This window comes from Notothenia rossii, assembly GCF_949606895.1.
Source record: "Notothenia rossii genome assembly, chromosome: 6".
Classification (NCBI taxonomy): domain Eukaryota; kingdom Metazoa; phylum Chordata; class Actinopteri; order Perciformes; family Nototheniidae; genus Notothenia; species Notothenia rossii.
Window position 1 is genome coordinate 50,767,442 of NC_136909.1, and position 22,143 is coordinate 50,789,584.

The 22,143-nt window shown below is 44.6% G+C and overlaps 1 protein-coding gene across 4 annotated transcripts in view; it reads right to left on the bottom strand.

Annotated features, from left to right (window-relative positions):
* Window positions 1-430: 430 nt before the first annotated feature.
* Window positions 431-22,143, bottom strand: part of zswim8 (zinc finger, SWIM-type containing 8) — a 46,617-nt gene continuing 24,904 nt past the window's right edge. Inside the window, exons 10-27 of one of the 4 annotated variants that reach the window (XM_079688957.1) lie at window positions 20,729-22,031; window positions 19,677-19,808; window positions 18,785-18,964; window positions 17,587-17,770; window positions 17,035-17,133; window positions 16,744-16,868; window positions 13,372-13,678; window positions 13,076-13,225; window positions 12,563-12,785; window positions 12,217-12,264; window positions 9,961-10,250; window positions 9,485-9,708; window positions 8,576-9,073; window positions 5,878-6,052; window positions 5,602-5,766; window positions 5,400-5,519; window positions 3,471-3,649; window positions 431-2,350 (exon numbers count right to left, since the gene is read on the bottom strand). In XM_079688957.1, the coding sequence (XP_079545083.1) occupies window positions 2,147-2,350; window positions 3,471-3,649; window positions 5,400-5,519; window positions 5,602-5,766; window positions 5,878-6,052; window positions 8,576-9,073; window positions 9,485-9,708; window positions 9,961-10,250; window positions 12,217-12,264; window positions 12,563-12,785; window positions 13,076-13,225; window positions 13,372-13,678; window positions 16,744-16,868; window positions 17,035-17,133; window positions 17,587-17,770; window positions 18,785-18,964; window positions 19,677-19,808; window positions 20,729-22,031 (4,606 nt within the window). In that variant the 3' untranslated portion in view covers window positions 431-2,146. Of the gene's footprint in view, window positions 2,351-3,470; window positions 3,650-5,399; window positions 5,520-5,601; window positions 5,767-5,877; window positions 6,053-8,575; window positions 9,074-9,484; window positions 9,709-9,960; window positions 10,251-12,216; window positions 12,265-12,562; window positions 12,786-13,075; window positions 13,226-13,371; window positions 13,679-16,743; window positions 16,869-17,034; window positions 17,143-17,586; window positions 17,771-18,784; window positions 18,965-19,676; window positions 19,809-20,728; window positions 22,032-22,143 lie in introns of all 4 variants that reach the window. The other 3 variants (XM_079688956.1, XM_079688959.1, XM_079688958.1) reach the window with 3 other exon arrangements.

Genomic DNA, 22,143 nt, shown 5'->3' on the forward strand with positions numbered 1-22,143 from the left:
AGTGGCTTTGTGCAAGCATCAGGTGAGTGGAAAAAAACACACCTGTAAACCAATACTCTGATTTGTAAAATATGAATGGATGTTCAGAACTAACCCACATATTGCACACAGAAGGTACGTCTACTTAGTTCTGCTCGAGCATTTGTGAAAAAGTAATTACAGGAACAATCAGCAGGACACACCTGACCTAACATGACCCTATGGCTGGTGCTTTACTGAAAACATCATGGATAGAAAGGTAGATCACTAAATAAGTGACCTACATGGCTGCTGGGGGACAGGAGGACAGTGAGGTCCAGACTGACGAGGACCCTCCTGTGGCAGCTGCTGGTTCTACAGGCAGCCTGAGGACCACAATGACCTTTGGACCTCTGTAGGACAATCAACGAGAACTCCAACTGAATCCGACACATCAGTCACAGAACGTTAGTGTTTTGAATTATCTTTATTAAGTAAACTCTACACTTTTAGTATTGCTTTTTTATCTTTTTTTTTATCAATTATTTTCACTCTAAATTAGAACCTTTTTGCAATCAGCACATATAGAACTTTTCAATCAAGCAACACTTTTTGAGGAATACAAAAATATCACAGTACATTTTCTACTAAGTCACCTTCACCTGTGAGGTCCAGAGCCAAGCGGCTTCAGAAGCACAGCAGCTGCCTGGACAGAGATGCAGCACCATGTCTGTGAGCTCATCATGAAGAAAAGGGTACGGATCTGTGGGCGAGCACTCACACTCTCTTGCATTGCACATCAACCATGGCTGTGTCTCATTGCAGGGGCCACTGTCTCTGCAGGCGTGATCTGTCCCCTGTGTGACAGGTTTTACCTGTGCTGAATACATTTTGTAGAAGGCCATCAAATGAGACACAGACACTGTTGTGTGTGACAGTCCCAGGTGCTTCACACTGGAAACATACAATCCAAATACCAAGATCTGTACTCTCTAATAAAACAACACATTGTCTTTGAAGACGCACAGCAGAAATAGGACACTTGTTCCAGTTGCGGTGCTAAACTCAATCATGTTTGAGAGAAGGTTTACTGATGTGTCTGTACAAGTTGATTTCACATGAAAGGAACCTTGGACATGAGGACAAACTGTTAAGACTAACTAATGTAATGGAGCAGTGAAAAGCTGCTCCCCATGAAGCTTCAATGCAAAGCACCTGAGATATTTTGCACTTGAACTGCTCAGTGGATGCTGGGAAGAAGGGCTGGGTACGGACCTTCAATACTTTGAGTTCTCACTGATGTGTGTTCCATTAGGATGAAAAACTGCAGGCATCCAATGCGTGTTTACTTCTCATGTTAACAATATTTTTGATCAAGTGTTTAATCCTAAAGGTTTACTTTTGTTGCAGTTGTTGTGTTAAGTCAGTGAGTACATTTAACAAATGTGGCTTATTCTGTTAAATGTCAAGAAATTGAGTCATTAGCCTTAAGGAGATTAAAAGTGATACCCAATTTAAATATGGATTCAACACAACAAAAACAGCACCTTAACATTCTGTTATTCTCTTCCTGTTCCTCTCTGAATACATGTCATATTCTATATAAAGTATCAAAAAGATTAAACAAAATACGGAAAAATCCTCACGCAAACTCACAATATAATTTCTCATATTAAACTTTTTCTTGCAAATCCTTCTTTTTACCCACACTGCAGAGATTCAGATCCATAGTGAGGAGCTGTATGTGTTGAGGCCTCAGCACCAACCACTGTGGACAGGAATGTTGCAGCATAAAAATGAGCCTCACTACAGGACACTCCGAAGAGAGGAGGGTGAGAGGCCTCCGTCAATGTCTTCAGTTAAGGGGAAATGGAAGAGTCGAGTAAGATGAAGAAAGGAAGGAGTACACTTTAATTCCACAGTTACACAAACATGAACCATGATAAAACGGGGGTGAGGAGTCAGTCAGGAGCAGAGGAGAGCAGGAGGGTGAGCTGACTCCTCCTCTGAGCTCCGAACACACATAAAAAAGTAAGTGTCTGAGGGTGGGGCGCGAGAGCTGATTGTACTGCCTTTGTGCAGAGTCATTCTGAGTCCACGCCCAGAGAGAAGCAACCTCAGAGCGGGGAGCGCGCTCAGTGCAGTGGCAGTAGCTGTGCTGGAGGCTGAGGGGGCCCAGGACCCTCTCTCATGGTGAGAAGGTGGCCATCTCCAGGGAGATGCGTTGCCACAGCTCCTTGGTCTGCTTGCCTCTCTTCAGGTTCTGCAGCACATCGTTGAACTGCATCATGCCCACAGGTGTCAGGCAGAACGCACTACGAGCGCTGCGGATGATGTTCACAAAGTCATCGTAGTCTGCAGGCGTCAGGTGGATGAGCCGATGGTGGATGTACTGCAGAGAGAGGCAGGGACAGGTTCTCATTCGTTCTAATGAGAGCATACATGTATAAAGAGAACAGGATACAGCATCGAGGCGGGACCCAGCCCTGACCAGCATCTCGTCACAGCCTTAAGGACTAATGTGAGCTGACTTCTTAAATCCACATATTATCTACAATCAGTGTTACAAACTTTAAATTATGACATGCATGCAACATTTACTTTTTCATCTTTTTTATACGTTAATGTGTCCCCTCTGTGTAAAGAGCCTCAGAACGTTTGAGGAAAAAAGATTCTCTCTTTTTTTCCTGATCCACCTATATTAAAACCTGTCTGAAAATGAGCGGATTAGATTTTGGCCACTTTTTAAATGTTTTTCTGGGTTGTGCAACCATCAGCCACTCACCAACCAACGTAAGCATCATTGTGCGCACAGAGGGGGCGCGGGGAGTGGCAGCTCATTAGCATTTAAAGCTACAAGCTACTACCAGGTAGTTTTGCATGTCTTTATTACAACACCCCACATGTATTTGTTTATGTTCCCCTAAATTAGAAGTTAATACTAGTACTTTAAACTTGTGATTATTCATTATTACTCACAGAATATCAATGTGATAAACACAATTCACAAACTTGTGAACTGATTCAACTTGTGAATACATGAAATACAATGAAAGTGTGTCTCTTCATGTCTTCTGTCACACACACCAGTAATCCAGGACACATGGGAGGAGTAGGTTCTGGACAGCCAGTTTGGTGAAACAAAGTTGTGGAGGCCAAGAGCATACAGGCCAATCTCAAAGGCACACAGGTGCAGGTTTCTGTGGGGCCCCTGGTGGCCCCCGCTGGCTGACGGGATTACTCACAAAATATTATTGTGATAAACACAATTCATTTTTTTGAATTGACACCATTAATTATTTTATTTTTTAATTCAAAGCCTCTATTGAGGCATTCTCAATTTAAGTTTGAATGTCAGAATTTGGGCAGAAATTAAATCTTTTGAGTTTGTTGTTTTCTATTACATCAACATTCTAGACTGCATATTTTTAAGTGAGATGCTGAAACAGAATATTTGGTTAGGATAAAAACGTTTAGTGTATTCTTTTTTCAATGTTTGCTGATGCGTGTACCTGCAGGTAGGCCTGTTGGCAGCGCTGCACCAGCTGGTGGAAAGCGGGTGTTCGGAGGTGTGCGTGGATGTGGGCGGGGTTGAGTCTCTGCAGAGCCTCCATGATGATCTCCTGCAGGACGAACGGACTGAGGACTCCTTTTGCTGCTCCCACACAGAACTGGTACACATAGTTGACTCCTGACAGGAAGAGAGAAAGACAGAAGACAGACAGCGAAGCATTAAAGTTATACTGTTTTAACAATGAGTGTGTATGGGCGCAGCACTGTGTCCCGTCTACAGTGGTGTGTACAAGGGCATCTGCTTTTTTAAACATTGGTTTATTGTGACAGCTCTTCTTAACTTCATACTGTAGCAGTTTTTAGTTTGTCTGCGAGGCAGACGGAGATGTTCCAGTAGTCTTACTTGTGTGTGCTACCGAGCGGACAACTAACACAAAATATTCCCCATCAACCTGTCCCTCCCTTAGTGTCCAATAATGCAATGATTTTCAACCACTGTGCAGCAGCATTATTGAGCGTCTGTGCCTGCAGTGTCAGGGCAGTATTCAATAACTCTCCTATGCCAGTGGGTGGCAGTAGGTAGCGCAGTTATTACCTTGTACATTTAAGACAGTAAAGTTAAGGGATGAGGTGACGAACAGTGATGGATAAATATAAAACAAAAGACTGGGTCCTTGACAAAATTCTAGCCGAGATGAAGAGCCTCGTGTGAGTCGTGGCCATAGGAAAGAAAACAAGGTGAGCTCAAGGCAGTACAGTGACAACTATCTTTGGTTTGGATTTACTTTCACCATGTCTCTGACCACACCATCTCCATTGTCCTTGGTGTGGGGAAAAGCTGTCCCACAGTGCCATGGTCCCAAGCAAGCTTAAACATCATCTCAAAAACACTGTCAATTCAGAACCAGAACACTATTCTAAACAAACTGAGAAACAGGTAACTGTTATGAGAAAAACAGTCATCATATCGGTAATCATAACTTTGCCATGCCAAGGACCCCCATATAGCATTATCCTCTGGCGGGGACCCCCCTGTTGCAATTCTTTTTTTAAATGATGAGTACATTATGATGGTAAATATGACAAATTAATCATACAGCTTGATACATTTTCTTAATATATATTTGTATTAATGTATTCATAATCAGTTATTCTTCTAAACATTTTTTGTATTTATCTTTTGTTTGTCATTCATTACATTCATTGTGTCTTCTGTTATAAACATTCTTAACAAAATATTAAACAGTAATATCAACAGTAAACATATTTTTAAAGCATTTTTAAAGTGATTTCTGTCTTTATAATATTATATAATCTTGAACAGTAACATGAACAGTTAACATATATTTTTTGCATTTTTGAAAGCTACTTATGCCTTAATAATATTATATATAATATTCAACAGTAATATTAACAATAAACATATTTATATTCATATATATAAACAACAATATTTGCTACATCCGTGCTCTCATCCAGGTGCAGAGCGAAATATTCACTAGCTCTCACTTGCTCCAAAAGCTGAGCAGATACTCAGTTTCACTCTCAGTAGCGGCAGCTCGATTCTGATTGGCTTGAAGGGCGGTCGTGTAATTTAAGAACAATAAAATAAAAATATTAATACAAATAAAATATTAAAAGATTGGCATCAAAGGACACAGATTGATAGATATGCAGTTATTAATAACATCAAAAAAATGTAAAAAGAAAAAAGAAATGTAACTTAAAAAAAATAAAGAAATTCCCCTTTCCCTCAAACTTTGCGTGACCCCCCTGGCAGCCCCCCGGGGGGTCGGGCCCCCACTTTGAAAAACACTATTGGGGTACAATGTGTCATTTTCTACGTTTTGTGGTTGTTGGTGTGTTGCGGGAATTTTTTATGTAACAGGTTGAAAAACACTGCTATAATGCATGTTGTGCAGGCTCACCTAGCCTGGCAGCCAGTCCCAGCAGCCATTTGACGTCCTCAGTGTAAGGCGGACTCCTGGAGAAGTTGTTGGGGTGGTCATTGTGAGCCCTCCTGCCCAGCATCTCCAGCGCCAGCATGCCTTCACACAAAAGAACAGTGGGGATCACATGTGGGCAGTCAACCTGTTGGACTACTGGCAGTTTTTCAACACGAGTCCTCACCAACTCTGTAGGCAGAGTGCAGGTAGTGCAGGCCCTGTTGGCTGATTGGCTGGCTGTGCTGCTCGTCCTCTATTGGGAAAGCAGTGCCCATCATTGATCCGGGCTGGGAGGACAGGGATGTCCCCTGGATGGCCTGGATGGTGGGGCCCGCGTGGACGCTGCCCACTGTGAAACATGACAGGGACCCCGATTGTTACAAATTAACACAGCTCATATATCAAGAGGCTTTACCTCCATGCAGTGAGGTAAACAGAAACTCAGATGGAACACACTGACCTGCTACAGTTGTGAGGGGCAGCCCGCTCTCAGGGTGGTACGGGTGGACGGCGATCTGAGTCATGGACGGTACCGGGACCCCGGGGAAGGTCACAGCCGTGGCTGCCATAGGGGGCTGGGGGCCAGTGGCCACTGAGAACGGGTACTGGGCTCCGATAAAGGCTGGGTGGATTCCCTAAGGGGGTACACAGACATATTTATACTGTATAGGTACATGTGAACACCTGCACTCATACCACTTCCAAGAAAAATCCAAGAAATGTGAGAATTTTAAAAACAGCAACAGACGTAAATTGTCTGTTTCAGAATAGAATGCACACAAGCTCTATGGACAGGGGTGCACACAACATTCTCAGTGAGGTACTCAGAGTACCTGGAGTCAGTGTTTGGTACTCCAACTTCTGGTTCCCCTCAAAGTTCCCACGAAGCCCTCTGTCAACGGGGGGGGGGGGGGGGGGGGGGGAGGAGTGGTAGTGGAGTGCAGAGCTCGTGACCAGAGAGCGTATGAACGTTGTGATCAGCTGTTTTAGCGCAGTGCTGCTGTACAGACCGACGTTAACAGCAGCCCTGTCTGTGCACACGGAAACCGACTCTGTCGTCCGGTGATTTAACCGCCTTCTGGAAAAGCTTCACAAGTACGTCGGTACGCAAGTGACGGTACGCATTTCAGATTGTTGCAGCGCATGCGTACCACTTATGTGCACCCCTGTCTATGGACCATCTTCTATTGTTATGAAATTGTTTGAGTTTTGAATATCAATTCACCTGCCGCTCATTTTCTATAAAAGGTCAGAGATCAGTTTGAATCAGAAGGTACAGACCTCTCAGACATTGCACTGACCAATCAATGCACTGACCAATCAGCTAACATAACAACAATAGATGAGGCTTTTTGCTTGAAAATGACTTCATGATGACTGTTAATGATCCGACTGATTTATTGACTTATCATTCAAGATCTAATGCATGTGAGGTAAGAAACTCAGCAGCCATTAGCACAGCTCTATTTCTCCACAATACTTTGTTACTGTAGGCCTACTTAAGTACATTTTTCTGGTATCAGCATTTTACTCCACTACTTATTTTTCTGACGACTTTTTACTTTCTACTTCTTCCATTTTGAACACAAATACCTGTACTTTCTACTTCTTCCATGTTGAACCCAAATACCTGTACTTTCTACTTCTTCCATGTTGAACCCAAATACCTGTACTTTCTACTTCTTACATGTTGAACCCAAATACCTGTACTTTCTACTTCTTACATGTTGAACACAAATACCTGTACTTTCTACTTCTTACATGTTGAACACAAATACCTGTACTTTCTACTTCTTACATGTTGAACACAAATACCTGTACTTTCTACTTCTTACATTTTCCAAACAGGCTGGTTCCTTTAGTTTGAATGTGTGTTTGGTGGCGTGATCATTATTATTTAGAGTCATTGCGTGCCTATTGATTTGAACACGATCCGTCTATCCATCATTTCCTGGTCTTCTCTAAAGAAGAGGGACCAATGAAAACATTGTCATGTTGCCGTTGTTCAGCATGGAAACATTCATTAGCTAACAATGACATTATTGTTCTATTAATATAAAGGGAGGTCAGGTACTCTTTAAAACAGCTGCTAGCTATGGGTACTTTTTACTTAAAGGTCTCCCATTATGCTATTTTTAGGCATATATGATGGGTCTCAGATATATACAAATATGTAAAAACATATCTATGATGTGTTTTGCTTAAAATACCAAACAGATCATGCATTTTAGAAATCCCTCATATCCCTCTGTTTCAGCTGTTAGAGAACTACAGATTTTGGGTCCTTAGTTTGAAGAATAAAAAAAGAGGAGGGGGAGCTAATGCCAGCTCAGAATTACCCGGCAGCTACAGTTAAATGCTCCCGGGATTAAACGCCATCATGTTCCAAACCACATCAAGGATTATTTCTGAAACAGTATGGAGCTCAAATGCTTTCTCTCTCGCGGGTTTACCACAAGGTGAGTTCATTTCTTTATTTCCTGCTTCTTTACACAAACTCTCTCCAGTCCAGGTTAGCTCCGAGTGTTAGCGATGCTAATGTAAACAAAGGCCATATTACGTCCAAAACAGTCCGGCATTGTTTCTGATAGCAACTTTCTGATAGGGCCGTGGGTCCGCACGCAAATCTGGATCAGCTCCGTTGTCAACTTCCCCCGTTTTTAGAGATGTGGGCAATGAGGAAAAGAGAGAGGGTTTTGTTTTCTGACACTTCGTGAGTCTCCTGACGCACCGGGGACACATATTCATGTATAAAAGACATCAAAAAGTGCATTTTGCATGATAGGTCCCCTTTAAGTACATTTCAAAGCCTCTTTACTTTTACTTAAGTAAAGAAGTTCTACTTTTACCAGAATATTTTTAAACACGAGTATCTTTACTTCTACTTGAGTAAAGGATGTGTGTACTTTTGCCATCTCTGCAGCTAAGTATTGAAGATTTTTGGAATATTTGTTTTATTTTTGAAATTTCTATAGTTTTAAAAGTTAATATAAATTGCCAATGTGGAACTGTACTAAAACAGAAACAAGTAGTTGATTTAAAAAAATGAGCTGATCAGCAAAAAACTAACAAATCAATAAATTGTAAGTATATAAAAAGAAAACAGTGAGCAGATTAATGCTTTAAATATTTTCATTTAACGTGTGAGCTGTTTTGACCTGTGGATATGCAGCACCGGCGATAGGGAAGACGGTGGGCCGGGGGACGTGCTGCAGAGGGTGTCCCAGGTACTGAGGGGTGCAGACGGTGGGGAGATGGGCCTGAATGGTGGTGTAGGGGTGGAGCCCCTGACTGTGGGGGTGAGCCATGGCCTGCCCAGGCATGATGTGGGACTGATAGATGGTGGAGCCCACAGAGATGACGGGGACCACGGCTGCTGCAGTGACGGAGGCGGTGACTGTTGCCACGCCAGCAGACTCTATGCCTGCTCTGGTGTCAATCACCACACAGCTGGACTCCTGGGGCCTCCTGCCCGAGCCCCCGTTGGCCCCGCAGCGCCCTGACGTCTCCCGATGCTGGCCTGAGCCCCCACCCACCGATTGCTCATACAGCCAGTACCACTGGTGGGCCACCTCAAACAGGACCTCAGGGTACACCCCCCCACCCTTGGCTGCTTCCTCCACTGCCATGCAGGCCTTCTCCAGCATCACATTGTCCTGAAGAAAGAAGGGAAGCCATAATAAGAGCCAAGCTAAATACCTTTTTAGACTTCAGGTGATTTAAGGGAAACAAGCATCCATCTATGGAAACACTACCCAGCTGTCAGTTAGAATGTGTTGTTTCATTTTATTACATTTTGAAATGAGAAGATGCACATACTATGTTGCTGGATTAACTCAAGATGATCATCAGACCAACCATCTCCATGTTCTTCACAGAAGTCATTCAGTTGTGTTGCTTGACACTTCCTTTGTTGGCTTTTCTAAACTCTATATTATTCTGCTACCGCTATTAAAACTGCAATACCCGGATTCACTTCCTAAAACACCTGGCATCCTGCTACACTATGAAGGCTCATAAATAAATATATATCTATATATATATGTATAAGCAGAGCCTTAGTGTACCTGCTCTTTGCACTGCACCAGGGCTCTCTGGATCTCATTAGGGTTGAGAGCGTGAGCGTGAGGCAGGCAGCTCAGGGCCAGCTCTGCTGCCGCCCGCACCATGTTGGGGTCCCTGGCCCGCGACGCACGGTCGGCAAGTGATGCTACCTCTGGGGGGGTGAGGTGTCCATCCCAACACTCCACCAAAATGTTGAGGGCTGCGCTGCCGATCTCCATTGCCTGGCCTGAGAGAAGAGGAGAGGTTACAGTGTGCTGGCAGGGAAGGAAGGAAGGAAGGGAGGTAGAAAGTAAGTAAGGGAGATGGTAAGGTAGGAAGGTAGAAAGTAAGGGAGATAGTAAGGAAGAAAGTAAGGAAGGTAGGAAGTCAGAAAGTAAGGGAGGAAGTAAGGAAGGTAGGAAACTTGTGAACCGATTCAACTTGTGAATACATGAAATACAATGAAAGTTTGTCTCTTCTTGTCTTCTGTCACACACACCAGTAATCCAGGACACATGGGAGGAGTAGGTTCTGGACAGCCAGTTTGGTGAAACAAAGTTGTGGAGGCCAAGAGCATACAGGCCAATCTCAAAGGCACACAGGTGCAGGTTTCTGTGGGGCCCCTGGTGGCCCCCGCTGGCTGACGGCTGGGTGAAAATGGAGGTGGAGGAGTTTCCTCCAGCTTTGATTAACACTGTCTTGGCCAGCTCAAAATAAAAGTGTGCTGCTGCCTCTGACGGCTGGTTGGGCACATGGGGGGCGTGACATTCTGGACGCCGCCCTTTGTACCTGAACACAGGGAAATATACAAATGTGAATTAGATTAATCTCAGTGGCTCAGAATAAACACACACACATCTAGTGAAAATCTGATTTGTTTTCAGGAAACCTGCCCAACAAAGCAGGCAAAGCCCGTCCTACTCCATCTTAGCTTCATCTCGCCTCTCAACTGCATCTCTACTGTCCTCTCAGTCGTCATGCGGACTGTAGGCTCTCTGTGTTGTTTCTTATGTTATCTGTAATTTTTCATATTTTGCTCTTGCTTTGAATGTATGATAAATAACTGGAAATAAACTTTAACAACAAACTGAAAGCATATCGCAGCAGACAACAATATGAACGGTGTTAAAACTATTTTATATCACTTGGCAGATTTCCTACAGTACATGCAAACCGAGGTCATAAGAGAGTTCATTGCTCATTATCACTTCGATAATAATGTGTATATTTTATGTGTGTGTCCTAAAGGCTTTCATTGTGAACTGATCTCTGCTTGATATCTGAGGTGTGCCTCACACACTGAGGTGTGCTAAAGCTGTGAACATGTCATTTCTCCTTCTGATAGCATTAGCTCTCAATTAGCATTCTGCAACAGATTACTCAGATCATCAGTTTGGTCATTTAGCTGAAGCCAGACTTTAAGCAGTGACCATCACTTTTATTGTGGTGGATTTAAGCTGCAGCCACACGAGGACGATAACGGTCGTATCCGCTACAGTTCTCTATCAGATAGACGGTTCGGCCACACGAGGCCGACAGGGAAATGAAGATAACAATAACGGGTCCCAAGGTGGGTAGATCTGCGGACGAAACACTCTGGGGTGCCAAACGGCTCCGTGTCTACGCCCTATAATAATAATTTCCTGATGACGCAATATCCCCAGTGTTTCGAGCCAGGTCCCGGTATCTCGCAGGACAGTGCCCCCGGCAGGAGCTTCCAGCTAGATTGGATTGATATGGACACAAACGCGAGTGACGTCTAAGCGGACAGGAGAGGAGACACGAAGCTTGGCATGACAACCCGCAGCTCCGCCCGCTGTGATGGAACGATGAACGGAGGAAAACACACACTTCAAGTTAGATCATCACACTTTAATGACCTCTCAAACTACCCAAAGTAGTTATGAATATGTTTATTTTGACTGTCGGGTCACTCATTACTGGATCAGCCAGCTGCATGAGACCACGGATACTGATGGGCTGTCAGGAGAGGGGGAGGAAAAGAGAGGCTCCGTCCTCCGTGTATTATTCTTATATTATTATATAGAGTCATTATTCATTTGTTTTAAAGCTCAATAAATAACAAAGAAGACCTTTGACCGGCACTTTTCTCATTTTGTCCGGAAGATTTAAACTTTAACGGACATGTTGACAGGCGAAATCCCACCTCTGCTGCTAAATCCAGCGTTGAGAATAAACAGAAGGGCAACTGTGGCAACCATGCATGCGCGAGAAGTCTTCTTCGCTGCTTTTGGTGTATTTTGTGGCAGAAGTACAGCGCCACTTACAGGCCCGGCATATGTACTACAGCGTCTCCAGCGGTTCGAGCTGTCTCGTGTGGACGGACACGTTTCTGGTGCCTATTGCGTGTGGATGGAATACTTTTTTGATAACGATTTCAGTGTGTTTCCGTTATTGTCCTCGTGTGGCTGCAGCCTTAGAGTTGTACTTTAAGGGTTACGTTATGACTGCAGAGTTTTGTGTGGCCGAAATGTAATTACACATAGGGGCTACGGAATCTATAGATGTACCACCTGGACACCACAAGAGCTGTGACTGCTCAGCTCAGACAGTTTCAGATGCTGAAGGAGATAGTTGAGAGTGAAGAAAACATTATGGAAGTAAAGAAGGCTCAGTATATTTTCTGTTTCATTAGCACATATCTAGCAAACACATTTTCATCACAAGCCTGCGAGGCCGGCTCTCTATCACAGTGAATGAAAGAAGTAATGAGACAAGGAGAAATAGAAGTTACCTGGATGTGACTCCAGTTCTATAAGTAGGTTCATAGCCCACCATCGCTCTGTATCACAAATTCAATGAAAGAATGTATACACAATTACTGTGGGGAATAGGATTTAAAACAGGATATGGCCTGATACAAGTCATCAGTCTATTGTTGTAGTGTGGACATCAAATGGCCAAATGAGGAGAAAAGTTGTCTACAGCGGACTGTTGTTGACCCCTGGTGTAAAGTACAAACTTTTGCCTCCGCAATAAACACCTGCTGCTGTCAGTCACAGTAGACTTTAATCTGTTGATGGGACTTCAGGTAACTCAGCTATTGTGTGAGTGAGTTCATGAGAAAGAAGTGTGTTTACCTGCTGGTGTCCGTGCTCTTGGCCCTGGCCCCGCCCCCTGCCCTCCGAGAGCCGCTGGAGGAGGAGGAGCCCAGTGAATCAGATGATGAGCTGCTGATGCTGTCACTGTCCTGGCCCCGCCCCCAAGATGTTGCTGCCCAGCCGCCCCGGAGTGGCCGGCGGCTGAGGGTGGGGGAGCTGTCTGAGGTGGTCTCTGGAGCGCTGCTGTCGATACTCGCCATGCCTGTCCAACAAACAGCTCTGTTACTGGAGCCATTTCACAAAGAGCACAAATACGACTAGAACTAACTTTCACTTGGGACACCATGTTATTTAGACGCACCCATTAAGTTATACTTGTATCATGTAATGCAATTCAACAGCTCTGACAACACACACACACACACACACACACACACACACACACACACACACACACACACACACACACACACACACACACACACACACACACACACACACACACACACACACACACACACACACACACACACACACACACACACACACTACCCGTGTGTTTCTTCTTCTGGCGCACAGGCGAGCCCCAGCAGCGCTGGCTGTATCCGCAGCGGGCCCCCAGAGCCAGCCGGCTGGGCACCGTGGCCTCTGCCTTAATAGGCGCCGTCTCATTCTGGTGCTCAGCTGATGAAGCAGGCCCATCTGACAGGGTGAGGAAAGAGTACGATGTTACCACAGCGTCATCACCACTGCTAAACCAACATTGAAATCAGAGTCAAAGGGGAATATGCATTTGATTTGACAGTTTTAGAGCCTCCACAGTGTTCTATGAGAGGAGGGGTTCTCACCATGCTCCCGGGGCTCAGCAGTGCTCTCTCCGGCTGTGTTGTTCTGCACTGGGTTCAGATCGGCCTGCTGCCCCACTTCCCCAGATCCCGTGGCAGCAGAGCAGGAGGCTGCCACAGTGGCAGCAGAGGAAGAGGAGGGTCCATGTTTGGAGATGCCCCCTGCTGCTCCGCTCACCCCACTATGGCTCGCAGCAGAGTGTTTGGAAGGGCTGCGCTGGCTGCCAGCTGCTGGCTTGCTGGAGTAGAATGAGCTCAGAGTCTGGGGCTTATGGGTCTGACTCTCCCTGTCCAACAACTTATCCAGTATCTGAGGATGGGGGGAGAGAAAGACACATCGTAAACTCCCATAGCTTTATTTCTTAGTAATTGTGTTAAAGGTCCCATGTCATGGCCATTTCTACTGATCATAATGCCATTGTTGAGGTCTACTAAAATAGATTTATATTGTGTTCCAAAATTGCATTGGTTTCTCATACAGCATCTCTGTATAGTATGTGTATTCACTCTCAGTCCTAAATGCCTTGTTGGAGCTCCCTGTTTGTGATTGGTCGAATGTTGCTAACCCCGCCCCTTTCACGTGAACGCACTCTCAGCTGGAGAGAGAAACCCTGGCTTGATTTACCGAGTTGATAACCAACGTCGTAGGACCGCTTAGCGAGATCTCGTTTGTTAGGGTTAGTTAAGATAACTCAAACATATCCAGGGTCTGTTGAACTGGCTTCGTAGTACAGGGCACAGGTGGCTGCATAGCAGCGCTAATGTCAAAGACACAAACATTATATTTTTCTTTACCTGGATGTAGTGACAAAAATATTTGGGAAGGCTTAGCTTTCCCTAGCCTACAGTACCCGCCGCCCCTGGGTACACTATTGACTATTAATGGCCAGGGGGCTAACCCATTTTTCACTATATTTGATATAAATCGAGCCTAAAAACTTACTTTATTTTCCAAAATGTACCAAAAGCTACTAAATAACACTGGTGAATGTTTGATTGTATCAAGTTTTATCAATGCTGGAAAATGTTCCATAACTCCTGGGGGGCTAATCATTTAGGCCTCAACTGTATATACACCTATAATAAATAAATAGTAATTCTGACCTCAGAAAACAAGATGTGAGGAGACACTTTTACCAACGTGCAAAAGAGTGTGTCCGTTTGCTGTGTATCATCCATTGGTTTGTTATATTTATAAACATTTTAAATACAAAGTGTTTATTTTCACTTCCGTTTAAAAAAAAAAAACTAAATCTTGAGTGAGTCATCGCTGCTCTTTCCGACACATAAAGGATGATCACTGTTCAGTTTTTGCCGGCGCTGTGCCTCACGTTGTGTAAAATGTAATTTATATCAAAATCTTTAATAGGTAGCACAATGTACAGAATAACGTCCCTCTAGCTCTTGAACTGAAAACATTTTGTGAAAAAATAATTCCTAAAAAATATAAATAATCATAATATATCATCAAATATGTGATACGTGTAAGGTTTTATGCAAGTATAAACATATGCCAAAACACTTTGTCAGTATGTTGTCTGTGTGTACCTGATTGCAAACTGTGTACATGTACAGGACTGTCTCAGAAAATTAGAATATTGTGATAAAGTTCTTTATTTTCTGTAATGCAATTAAAAAAACAAAAATGTCATACATTCTGGATTCATTACAAATCAACTGAAATATTGCAAGCCTTTTATTATTTTAATATTGCTGATTATGGCATACAGCTTAAGAAAACTCAAAAATCCTATCTCAAAAAATTAGAATAGTTCCTCAGACCAAGTAAAAAAAAAAGATTTATAACAGCAAAACACAATCAAACATTTGAAAATGTCCATTAATGCACTCAGTACTTGGTTGGGAATCCTTTTGCACGGATTACTGCATCAATGCGGCGTGGCATGGAGGCAATCAGCCTGTGGCATTGCTGAGGTGTTATGGATGCCCAGGATGCTTCAATAGCGGCCTTTAGCTCATTAGCATTGTTGGGTCTGGTGTCTTTCAGCTTCTTCTTCACAATACCCCACATATTCTCTATGGGGTTCAGGTCAGGGGAATTTGCAGGCCAGTCGAGGACAGTAATGCCATGGTCAGTACACCAGTTACTGGTGGTTTTGGCACTGTGGGCAGGTGCCAGATCATGCTGGAAAATGAATTCCTCATCTCCATAGAGCTTTTCAGCAGACGGAAGCATGTAGTGCTCTAAAATCTCTTGGTACACAGCTGCATTTACTCTGGGCTTGATGAAACACAGTGGACCAACACCAGCAGCTGACATGGCTCCCCAAACCATCGCTGACTGTGGGAACTTCACACTGGATTTCAAGCAACTTGGATTTTGCTCCTCTCCAGCCTTTCTCCAGACTCTGGCGCCTTGACTTCCAAATGAAATACAAAACTTGCTTTCGTCTGAAAAGAGGACTTTGGACCACTGTGCAACTGTCCAGTGCTTCTTTTCCTTAGCCCAAGTCAGACGCCTCTTCCGTTGTCTTGAGTTCAGAAGTGGCTTGACCATGGGAATACGGCTATTGTAGCCCATTTCCCGGACACGTCTGTGAACAGTGACTTTTGATACCTGGACTCCAGCTTCAGTCCACTGTCTTTGAAGCTCCCCCAAATTCTGGAAGCGACTCTTCTTCACAATGCTGTTAAGGCTGCGGTCATCTCTCTTGGTTGTGCAGCGTTTCCTGCCACATTTCCCCCTTCCAACAGACTTTTTGTGGATGTGCTTTGAAACTGCACTCTGTGAACAGCTTGCTCTTTGAGAAATTTCTTTTTGTGTCTTACCCTCCTGATGGAGGGTGTCAATGACGGTCCTCTGGACAGCAGTCAGATCAGCAGTCTTGCCCATACTTGTGATTTAGTTTACTTAACCAAGCTGAGTGTTTTTCAAGGCTCAGGAAACCCTTGCAGGTGTTTCGAGTTAATTAGACGATTCAAGTGATTCGTTGAACACCCTACTAGTATACTTTTTCATGATATTCTAATATTTAGAGATAGGATATTTGAGTTTTCTTAAGCTGTATGCCATAATCAGCAATATTAAAATAATAAAAGGCTTGCAATATTTCAGTTGATTTGTAATGAATCCAGAATGTATGACATTTTTGTTTTTTTAAATTGCATTACAGAAAATAAAGAACTTTATCACAATATTCTAATTTTCTGAGACAGTCCTGTACATACGTTTGTGTTAACACATTTCCTTATGGGGGACTATTTGGCATACCATATATGTGAAAGTAGTAAAAACTGAAACCCTATTTCAAAAGCCAGTTGAATTCTTTACCCTGGCTTACTGTTATCTTTTACCATGTCAAAACCAATTTAAATTCAAACGGTTGGATGGTAATGAGGAGATTCGATGACTACCTTCTTGAGCTTGCTCTGGTCGTCCTTGTAGGTGATCATTAGAGCCAAAGCCAGGTCACCTTTTACCCGCCGAGTTCCTTCACACAGCAGAGGATGCTCCGCCTCACTCACTGTGGTCTTCATACCTTTAGACACACAGAGGAGAGATCAGAGCAGCAAGTGAGGGGGGGGGGGGGGGGGGGGGTGTACAGTGTGGACAAATGTACAAATAGGGGGATTAGAGAAGTGGTGAGGAGAGAAAAAAGCAAAACTGAGAAGCAGAGCGAGACAGAAGTGAAGGAACACATTTACCAAGTGCAGCGACAGCAGCCTCGAAGCCAAGCTCCTCATCTCCAGGCATCTCGTTGTTACGGTTACGGCTTGGTGGACGGGAACCAGTTGGGGACACAACTGCACAAACAATATGGAAAAAAGTGAAAGGGATGTTAATTCTTGAAGTTCCCATTGAAAAAACGATACCATACAGTAATACTTAATTGCAGGAAGTAACCTAACAAGTAGTATTGCAGGACTGTAGAACACTCAGAATCCGAGGTGTGACAAACAGAAAAGATTTTCCACTCGCCCCGAAAGACCTAAGGCGCCAGATTTTCTGATATATTCCATGTGGTCTTTGCATGAAAGCAGATGGCAATACACCCAAGTAAAAACATCTTCGTTTTGTCAGGGAAAGAAAATATAAAACATGATATTTACATCATGCAACTTCCTCACTTTGATCTTGCCACTGGACAATGAAACATTGGCTTTTTCAATTGGTTGAAAACAGTCTTGACAGCATATACTACTTACCTAAGTAGAGTTCAACATTTTCAATCGTGATGAGAAACAGTTGGTGGTTACCTGGGGTACACAGCACATCGAAGATGAAGCTGGCCAGCATGAGCGGCAGCACCGGCCTGTAGTCACAGAAGTTTCCGTCTCGTAGCTGCCCGCCCCTCTCCCTTATGGCCGACATCTCCACCAGGCCCAGAGGAATCTTCTTCAACAGAGACACCACCTCCGACTCCTGGTAGGCCAGCTTCACCTGGCCAACAGACAGGTATCAACCACACCATACATGTAAGACATACATGGAGTTAATACAGGGGAAAGGAAGCCATCCCAAAATGATAATTCTCACTTTATTTACATTTTGGGAGTCATGCTCAAGTCAAACATACATACCAGAAGACAGAGGAAAAATATAAAATCTTCTTATCCATACTATATATGCCGATGTTTAGAGAGATTGTACGGCCACTGAGACCTCCAAATGCAGTTTAAAACAGGGCCTTTTGTCCCTACAATCTATACGTGCCACTATATCTTTTCTTTCATGTTGACTGAGCTTTTCAGACCATTTGGCCCAGTGGCAGCTCTTCAGTATTCTGACAGATAACTCTTCATTCTACCAGCTGCTAGCTCGGAGTCCTTCATTTCAGAAGAAGGTCAGGTACCGATGGCCATTTAAAAAGTTGCACCTGACAATTGACGACGACCTGGTATTACCCTGAAAAGTATGTATTACTATTGAGTCAGAAAAAATGCATCAGCGTAAAGCAATACTTAATAATTAAAAAGTGGCATAAAATTAGGGCCAAAACGATGATTCAATATATCAATGAGCCAATCGTAAAAGTATTGGTAATGATTATTTTGACAATCTATTGTTTTTCTGCTTCTCCAAGCTGAATCAGTGAGAGAAACATTATCTAGTTCCATCTTGTCAAATGTTCAATGTGTTGTCTTATTTAAAACACCTCATGAATAAGTCAACAGGCCTCATGATTAAGGTCAATCAAAGTCTCTATGACATTACGGTAAAAACCCCTCAACCTGTCCCCCTGCAGTAGCTAGCCAGCAGGCCCTAAATGCTAGTGGATAAACAGCATTTACACAGGATTGGCCTTTATTGAATATACTTAGATAATAAATTATGCATTCAAACCTTAATATTTTAAAGCGTAATTATTTGATAACATATACAAATAACAATAAAAGTTATTCTACAATCATTGAATGAATAGTTTGAGTATTTATGTATGCGAGAGTGACAGACCTCCAGAGCTTTGGTGGAGGCCGGGGGTCTCTGCAGCTCCAGAGAGAACATGCCGGTGCAGAAGGCCAGGTTGTGGAGCTCCAGCCGCTCACTGAGGACGGTGAGGAGGAAGGCGGCCTTGGACAGCGTGTTGGTGGCTACCTGCGTCTGGCGGCTGGTCGACACCTTGCTCTTCTTACCCTGAATCCAACAACCAGGCAAATCATGAGGACATGGAACTAGATTTGATGTCTGATATGCCTGTACAATGTAGAAAATATGCTAAATGACAGACTCTGGGAGCTTATCCCAACTAATTTACCCTCGCATGTCTGTGGTCTGCAGAGGTCTTCAAGTGTGTCTTTAAAAGCACTTAGAGCAACACTGGTTAAGCAAACATCACACGTCAGAGATTGAATACGCTGAATTGCTGTGGACTTCGACAAAAAGTTAACTTTCATCTGAAAAGCTGTGTGGGATATGTTTTTGGGTTGTAATGTTTCGTAAAAATACGTGAACTCTCAATTCCATATGTATTAATGATATATAATGAAAAATGTTATATTTGTATTGTCTGGAAGCCTGTTCTTACGCTTCCTATAGCTTATTGGGATGTCCCATTTCACATGTTTCCATTATGTCTCATGATTGTACATGTATTTTTATTTAACTTGATGATGATAATGATGATGGCGATATGCAGATTAAAATATGAATTTCTTTGTTTTAGTGAACATTTAATAGGTTTTGCTCTTGTGCACAGTATAAAACGATGCTAATTTAAAGCAGATACAAATCTTGTGCCTTTCCTTTATAAAGAAATGCTCAATATCCCCACTACTATTTAAGATGCTGACTGATGAGATTGGAAGATTGAAACTGCAGACAGAAGCCGGAGACAGACTGGATCTACCTTAGTCTGTGGCTGCTCCACCTTCAGGTCCGGAGGGTTGGCTAACAGGTCTCTGGCCAGCTCCACGGCCAGTCTGCACGCCTCATTACTGTAGCCGTGAGCATAGAGGGCCTCCGCACACGCAAACAGCACCTGCACACACACACACACACACACACAAACAGTGTTATTGTCCAGTGGTATTCAGTCAGTCAGGTTTAAAGACAATGTAGTTAGAGGAGATCAGTCACAGTTTTCGTTAACAAAATTAATTTACAATGCAGTGAAGACAGACAGACATGTAGACCTAAGTTCTAATGTGACTCATCAAAAAAACACTGTTGGAAGAGTGAATGCTTTGTTCTCTCTGCAAGTGTTTTGGGTTGGTAACTTAAAAAGGCCCAAACTCAATTTCAATGGGGGCAGTGACTGAGGGAAACAGAACTTAAAGGTCCCATGTCATGGCCATTTCTACTGATCATAGTTGTTGAGGTCTACTAGAATACATTTCTACTGTTCCAAACTCACATTGGTTTCTCATACAGCATCTCTGTATAGTATGTGTATTCACTCTCTGTCCTACAAGGCTTGTTGGAGCTCCTGCCCCCCCACTCCCTATGAGCCTAGTGGCCGTCTGCGAGACAGTGAGACACAGCCCGAAACCAACCCGAGCACACACACACACACACACACACACACACGCAGCCTGGCTGGGAGTTTGTGTGTGTGCTCACACATCGACTCACAGCCTTAACATAACAGCTCCGCGGTCGTAACTATACCCAATACGTCACTGTACCCAGGAAGAAAAAGAGAAATGTCCAACGAGTCGTTCTGGGGCAGCATAGACAGGTCTTTTCTGTGTTAGAGTTTTACTCACTACAGGGTGGACTTTGAGGATTTTTGACTCTGCAGACCATTTACATGCAGAAAAACCTTCATAACACACAAGGGGACGGGTAATAACCGGAAAAGCATGACATGGGACCTTTAATGTTTAATGTCTATGGATGAGGTTCTGGTGTATTTGCCTTCCTGTAGTGCCTTGACTGTGAACACTCCTCCTTCTTTACCTCCATGCGACCCTCCTGCTCCAGCGGCTTCATCCCTGCGAAGATATCAGGCTCCTCCTCCTGGTGGCCCTCAGCCAGCTGTCTGTCTGCTCCCTCCTCCGAGGCAGCACTCAGGTAGTATGCCTGGTAGTCGTCCTCACCCACAGGTTCTCCTCCTGCAGCTCCACCTGCTGCCTCTGCTGCTTGGTGAGCTGCCCCCCCACTCCCTGCTGCTGCTCCAGCCGGCCCCGCCTCTCTGCGGCCCCGTGCAGGCTTGGAGTTCTGAGTGGAGCCTGATGTCACTGTTGCGATTGAAGTGGAAGGCTGGTTACTGCCAGCGGAGTCTACATCTTCCTCTTTGTTCTGAACCGGCTCGACCTCCTGCTCGGCGTCCTTTTCTGCAGCGCTGGGCATGTCCATCACAACCACCACCGTCTCTTTGGGGGGGAAGCAGGGGGGAGCCGGCTCTGAAGCAGGAAGTGCAGCCGAGGCATGGCTCACACGCTTTGTTTCACATATCTTGCTCCCCCCGTTGCTGTTGCTGTACTTACGTGAGTCTCGAAGCAGTGGGCTCGGGGAGGGAAGCATCTCAGGTGGAGGGGGGAGAAACTCAAAGGTGTTGCTCGCCTCTGCCCCCAGAGCCAGACTGCAGCCGTCATCCAGGCTGAGCTCGGCCAGGTCCGGCTCCAGGGAGCTGTCCTCACTGCTGGTTCTCCGCTTGGCACTGGCATGCTTACCACCTCCTACCCCACTCCCTCCCACAGGACCCCCTACAGAGGCCCCCTTCCCACCTCCCTGGGTCAGTTTCAGCTTCCCTCCAGAGGAGGAACCCGGCCCCTTGTACATGCACTTCCCTCCTCCATCTTCCAGGGACAGAGAGACACCCCCCCCCAGACGAACCAGCACACCCCCCCCTCCGCTCACTGACAGCCCCTTCCTCTTGGTCAGTAAGGTCTCCTTGGGTCGTACTGCCACCTCCTGTTGGGACGTGTGACCTCTGCCTTTAAAATCCCCCCCTGCTCCGCCTTCAGTTCTGCCCCCCGCTCCGCCTTCAGGGGTTTCTCCCCCCGATCCTGCAGCAGCTTTGACCCCTCTCTGGTGCAGCACTGCCCTGGACCAGCAGAAGGTGGCGCTCTTCTTATCAGCGCTGCAGTAGGTGATGCTCTCTAACGGGTAGGCCACCTCCCAGTTGAAATAGCAGGACTCCACAGCAGGCTTGAAGCCCTGGAACAGTTTATCCAGAGACTTGCGGTGTTGTCCCCTCTTCACGATCTCTATGACCTTCAGGTGCCACTGCTTTAGTTGCCCGGCCAGCTCCAGACGCCTGGAACAGAGCATAACAGTCTCTATGTGATGTTCACTTCATCTTAAATGTGTTGTCCAATGCAATCATTAAGTGGTGAAAGCACTGAAAATACATTTATAGCCATTCATTT